Source organism: Gavialis gangeticus, unplaced genomic scaffold (assembly GCF_001723915.1).
Source record: "Gavialis gangeticus isolate Ggan-Ray unplaced genomic scaffold, GavGan_comp1, whole genome shotgun sequence".
Taxonomy (NCBI): Eukaryota; Metazoa; Chordata; order Crocodylia; family Gavialidae; genus Gavialis; species Gavialis gangeticus.
In genome coordinates, this window is record NW_017729015.1 from 15,502,513 (window position 1) to 15,508,645 (window position 6,133).

Genomic DNA, 6,133 nt, shown 5'->3' on the forward strand with positions numbered 1-6,133 from the left:
CCTTTATCCTCTCTCCTCTCCCCCACAGCACAATTTCAGAGAGCTATTTGGCCCTCTCCCGCTCCGTGGTGTGACTCTCCAGTGCCTCAGCATGCCTGGTTTCTATACTACAGCGCGTGTCCTAATGTGCGGCGTGCATGCTCGTAAGGCTCTGCTCCGGCAGACCGGGGAGATGACTTGCCAGCATGTCAGGAAGGAAGGGCTGCATGCAGCAGAGCAGCTGTTGGAAGTACAGCTGCTGCCCTCACACCTTGCAGGGCATCCAGCCCACTTGCCCTAGCCCCGGGGCCTGGAGCGGCACCTGCTTGCCTTGGGGACCGGATCGAGAACGCATTGTGCCTGGCTCAACCAATAGGAGGGCTGTGTTTGGTTGCCAAGGCCACTCTTGTGAGTCAGAGGTGGGAGGGGGGAGCTGGGTATATAAGGGGCTGGCGGAGCCTCCTGGGGGCAGGATTAGCTGGTGCTGCTTGCATGGTGCAGGCTTTGGAGTGGGGGGAGGAGGAGCCACCACCGCTGAAGGCAATTCACTCTCTTAGGAGACCCATGGGCAGAATCTGTTTAAATGCTTTTTAAGGTGAGACAGGGAGGGATGGGTCCCCAGCTGGGAAGGAGGATGCAGGGGTGGTGGGAGAAGGAGCATAGGCAGCAAAGGGAATGGGTGATGGGTGGAGGAACCTTTCTGCAGGGGCTGAATTAAGTTGCTGGCAGCACGTGGGGTGGCATGAGGGAAGGAAAGTTGGGGGTGGCTCCGTACCCTCTTGGTAACGAGCTGGAACTTGTTCTCATCCCCGCAGAGATCTCGGATCCCCAGCAGCAACTACGCCTCGGGGTGTTGCGGAAGCTCGGAGTTCACCAGAGAGCCCCCCTGGCATTACACCTAGCCCCCCAGGACGGAGGCTTTGAAGCTTTGGTAAGGAAGTGCAGTGGGGAAGGGCTGGGAGGCATGCATTTCTGAACCTGGCACCAGTGCTGGTCATCTCAAGGGACAGCCCTGTCTTAGCACTCATCTTGGCTGCGCAATGCAGGCCAAGAGTCTGGGTGGGAGGTTGGCTAAACACCTCTTTAGGGAGGTGGTGATGCCAGACAAATTCTTGTCCCCTCTAAACTTCCATGTTTCAGAGGGTCAGTCACTTCCCAACCAGATGCAGTTCCCCTCCTTTTTCCTGCGTAGTTTTTTGGATTGCACGATTGTTTCCACCATACAGCGCAACATGTTAGCTCTCTAGCCTGCAGCTCTGAGATCAGCGAATGGCTTGTCCCTGCCCCCCTCTTCCCCACTAGGACTTCCACAAACCACTCTCTGCAGACAGTGAGAAGCTGTAGTTTCCAGGAGCAGAGTTGGGGCATTTTATCCCCTCATGCAAGGGGGTCCATGTTAATTCTGAGGGCTGAAAGTGAAGGTCTCTCAGAGTTAGAACTGGGAACAGTTTCTGTTATGGTGTCTTCAAATCCATAGGTTATGTGACAGGCCTGAGTTAAGAGAGTGTGAATATCACAGTCAAGCCCCTGTGCAACCTTAATTCTACCTTACTGCGTGCACCGTGACACGGGGAGATCCCCAGTGCGATGCACTGTGTGCGCACTGACATCGATGGAGCTACACCAAGGGAACAATACTTTTGTATAGCAGCTGAGGATTGACCCCGTCCTCTTTAATTTCATAACCAAGCTATCAAATAGTTTCATGCACTTGTTTTTCCTTTGGGGAGTGTGCTTTTCTGTGTGTTCTGGAGAAATGGGTCCATGAAACTCCCTGATAAGGAAACCACAGTAAATCCTCCTTTCATAACCTCTTGCAGACTGAGTCATGTATAACAGACTATGAAGAAATATGTTCTGGCATATATAGGCCATTTAAGTTTACAGCTAAGTTAGTTGTGTCGTTAACTGTGTCAGTGCCTGCCAGAGCCAAAGGAAGGCTGGGCTGCTGGTAGTAAAATCGTGGTCCTGGGAGCTGATGAAACTGTTCCCATATGCCTCTTAGGGATGAGAACTTAGCTGATAAAAGGTTTGTTAGCTACAATACTGATTTATTGCAAGCAAAACAGAAGGAACCATAGAGTCAGGGTGTCTGTGCAGGAGTGAAAATGAGGCTGATGCTTCATGGATGCGTCCCAGTTTCTGGTGGAAAATGTATTATTTTGTACCTAAAAGTTGCAGTAAGCATGTAACCATGCTGTTAAAGGCTGTTAAAATGCCATGGGCAGAAAAAGGCAACACCACATGGTTGTGTCATCAGAACTTTGTTTTTCTCATTTAGTAGTGAAAATGGCCAACTTGGTTTCTTTTTCTTTTTTTTTAATATTCTCTTCATACTCCAAGTAGCTGAACTACTTATACAACAACATGCTAATCCCCAAAGAAACATATTCTGGTAGCAACCAGTCTGCACAAATTTCAGCCCAAACCATCAGTAGGCATCTGAAAACACTCAGGCAACATTAACTATAGTGATCACAGCTCTGGTGCATCTGAGAGCCTGTCCTCTGAGACAAGATCCAGGTCTTGCTGTAACACAGCACTATCACCAAATTAATTCCATTCTGTTAAACTAGAGCAGTTCACATGCATAGGTTGTTTTGCTACTTTTAAACAGATCCTACTTAATAGCTGCAAGCTAAACTGGTATAAACAAGGCTTTAAAAGAAGAGAGAGTTGTCAAGACATACCATTACAATGGTGTAACTGAATCACAATAAAAGCAGGGCTCTAAGTCACAGCAGTCCAACTCTGGGTGGAGATCAGGTCTTAAGAGATGGGGATTGCTTAGGAATGTGGGATGAGGATAGTTTCAGTAGATGGACCCAAAAAGATCTCATCACTGACACTCTTCCTCCTTCCTCTGCAGTGTGTTGCATACCTAGAAACTGCTTCCTGCTGAACAAGGCATTAGGACCAGCACTGTCAAATCTTGACCATGAATGGGTACTTGGATGAATCACACTTTTTGATGGTGGAGGAGGGTTTCACCACCAGAGACCTCCTTGAGAACCTGCTGCTGGATCACTCCCAGGCAGTAAGTGCCCTGAGACACCAGGGCCAGTGGAGAGGAAGGACAGTATTATAGAAGCTAGAAGCAAGGGAAATGTTTGTCTGTCACCCTCTTCTGAACCATTAGCATTTCAGATGCTCTGGTGCCATTTCTTAGCCCTTCCCAACCCCTACACCTTCTGGACTAAGTTGGTGCACAGAACTGCATGTGGAGGTATGATCAATCAGGCATACCCAGGCTTGATGTCTGACCAATCACATGCATTTATGGACTCAGCAAATTCACAGATGACACCAAGCTGGGGGGTGTAGTAGATGCAGTGGAAAGTAGAGCTAGGATTCAGAGTGACCTGGACAAACTGGAGGATTGGACCACAAGACGTCTCATGAGGTTCAACAAGGACAAGTGCAAAGTCCTGCACTTAGGATGGAAGAATCCCATGCACCCATACAGGCTGGGGGCTGACTGGCTAAGCAGCAGCTGTACAGAAAAGGACCTGGGGGTGACAGTGGACAGTAAGATGAATACGAGCCAGCAGTGTGCCCTTATTGCCAAGAAAGCTAAAAGTGTACTGGGCTGCATTGGTAGGAGTGTTGCCTGCAGATGTTCCACTCTGTTCTGCACTGGTGAGACTACATCTGGAGTACTGTGTCCAGTTTTGGGCCCTCCACTGTAGAAAGGATGTGGACAAGTTGGAGAGAGCACAGTGGAGAGCAACGAAAATTGTTTGGGCATATGACTTCTGAGTCAGTGCTGAGGGAACTGGGTTTATTTAATTTGGAGAAGAGAAGACTGAGAGGGGATATGATAGCACCCTTTAATTCCCTGATGGGTGGTTCCAAAGAGGATGGAGCTGGGCTGTTCTCAGTGGTGACAGATGATGGAACAAGGAGCAATGGGCTCAAGTTGTAGCAACGGCAGTTTAGGTTAGATATTAGGAAAAGCTTTTGCATGGGGGGGTAGTGAAACACTGTAACAAGTCACCTAGAGAGGTGGTGGAATCTCTATCCTTGGAGGTTTATAGATTCATAGATGCTAGGGCCAGAAGGGACCTCAACAGATCATTGAGTCTGACCTCCTGCCCTGGGCAGGAAAGAGCACTGGAGTCAGATGACCCCAGCCAGATGCCTTCTCTTAAAGACCCCCAAGGTAGGGAATAGCACCACCTCCCTTGGAAGCCCATTGCAAATTTTGGCCACCCTTACCGTGAAGAAGTTTTTCCTGATATCTAGCTTAAATCTGCTCTCTGTTAGCTTGTGACCATTGTTCCTTGTTACCCCAAGAGGCGCCCTGGTGAACAGAGCCTCTCCGATCCCTTGCTGCCTAATGCTAATGAATTTGTAGGCAGCCACAAGATCACCTCTCAGCCTTCTCTTGCAGAGGCTGAAGAGGTCTAGGTCCCTCAGTCTCTCCTCATAGGGCTTGTCGTGTAAGCCCCTAACCATACAAGTGGCCTCCTTTGGACCTTCTCAAGTCTATCAACATCCTTCTTGAAGTACAGCACCCGAAACTGGACGCAGTACTCCAACTGTGGTCTGACCAATGCCTCATAGAGGGAAGGTATCACCTCCTTGGATCTATTTGTCATGCATCTGCTGATGCATGCTAAAGTGCGGTTAGCTTTGCTGATGATTTCATCACGCTGACGACTCATGTTCATCTTGGAGTCCACTATGACTCTGAGATCCCTTTCTGCTTCTGTGCTGCTGAGAGGGTCACTTCTCAGCCAAAGGGAGCCAGTTTTTAAGGCCTGGCTTGAGAAAGCCCTGGCTAGAATGACCTAGTTGAGGATGGTCCTGCTTTGAGCAGGGGGTTGGACTCCTGAGGTCCGTTCTGACCCTCATTTTCTGTGATTCTATGTACCAGGTCCTAACTTGTGCATGCACATCCTGCCTTTCTGCACAGCAATTAGGTGTATGCAAGCATGTGCAGCACAGGGCTGGGCTGTCTATGGAAATCTGAACAATAAGGAAGGAGGTGGTTGGTGGAGCCTTCTCTATCTTGAGGAGGGGAAAGTCTCTTTATAAAACCACTCAGGTGCCCTGAAGCCTCCTGACACTGCCCTGAGAGAGGGATGTCAAAGGCCTGAGTGTAACAGAAATGCTGGCCTTTGGGCTGGGAAGCCTGAGAACCCTGCCCCTTAACTGAGGCTGCAACCTCTGAGGCAGCTTTCTCTGCCTGCCAGCTTGGCTCCAGTGTTCTGGGTGAAGGGCAGACTTTTGCTGACAGGCTGAGATAACAAAAGATAAGACCAGCTGTCTAAATTCTCTTCCATTACTGGTTCCTGTTCCCATCCATTTGGTAGGGCCACAGCCTTACTCCCATCCTAGATCACGCTCTGTTGTTCCCCTTGCTAAATGCTTTCTGTTTTTCCTGTCTAAAAATAGATTTGCTTATTGCCCAGGGTGGGCTCCAGTCTCGCCCATTTTCTTCCCACTGATTGTAGCCTCAGAGCTGATCAGTGGCTCTGCATAGACAAGCTTGAATTCCCAAGAAAGCGAGGACTGGCTTTGTGCTCTCATCAGTCAATCTAAAGTCAGAAGCACTCAGCCTACATCTTTTCATATTATGTCACCTGCTCACACTGCTGCATCCACAGCCCTGAGGCTGTTCACCCTACAGTGTTTGGTGGGGCATGCCCAGCCAGCCAGGAATTGCCCATTTGCTTAAAAGGAGCCCCCTTTGCTTTCTTTACTGAAATCTGCAGCAAACAGGATTCTGAGAAAGCCCCCAAATCTGATGCATCTTGGTAATGGGATGTGTAGGGCCAGGTCCACACCTCTGTTAGACTGGTGCAAACTAGAAGTAACTCTGCCAGCATCTGGCGACTCTAACATCCCATGGGGTGATTGAGCGTTTGGTCTTTTTGCAATAGCTCTTTCTTGGCAGTGCAATGTGGGAAGCTTGGGAGGGAAGGAATCATGATGGGAGCCCAGCTGCTGACTCCATTGTCTTCCTTCTAGTGTGACAGAGAGGCCTTCTTTGTGGCAGACCTGGGGGACATAGTGAAGAAACACCTGCACTTCTTGGAGGCCTTGCCCCATGTCAAACCATTTTACACCGTCAAGTGCAACAGCAGCAAGGGAGTTGTGCAGCTGCTGGCTGAATTAGGGGCAGGATTTGACTGTGCTAGCAAGGTAG

The 6,133-nt window shown here is 49.4% G+C and overlaps 1 protein-coding gene across 2 annotated transcripts in view; it reads left to right on the forward strand.

Annotated features, from left to right (window-relative positions):
- The first annotated feature begins 2,848 nt into the window (after positions 1–2,848).
- AZIN2 (antizyme inhibitor 2) overlaps positions 2,849–6,133 on the forward strand; it is a 15,623-nt gene continuing 12,338 nt past the window's right edge. The window contains exons 1-2 of one of the 2 annotated variants that reach the window (XM_019512334.1): positions 2,849–3,016; positions 5,956–6,129. In XM_019512334.1, coding sequence (XP_019367879.1) covers positions 2,918–3,016; positions 5,956–6,129 — 273 coding nt within the window. In that variant the 5' untranslated portion in view covers positions 2,849–2,917. The remainder of the gene's footprint in view (positions 3,017–5,955; positions 6,130–6,133) is intronic. The other variant, XM_019512331.1, reaches the window with a different exon arrangement.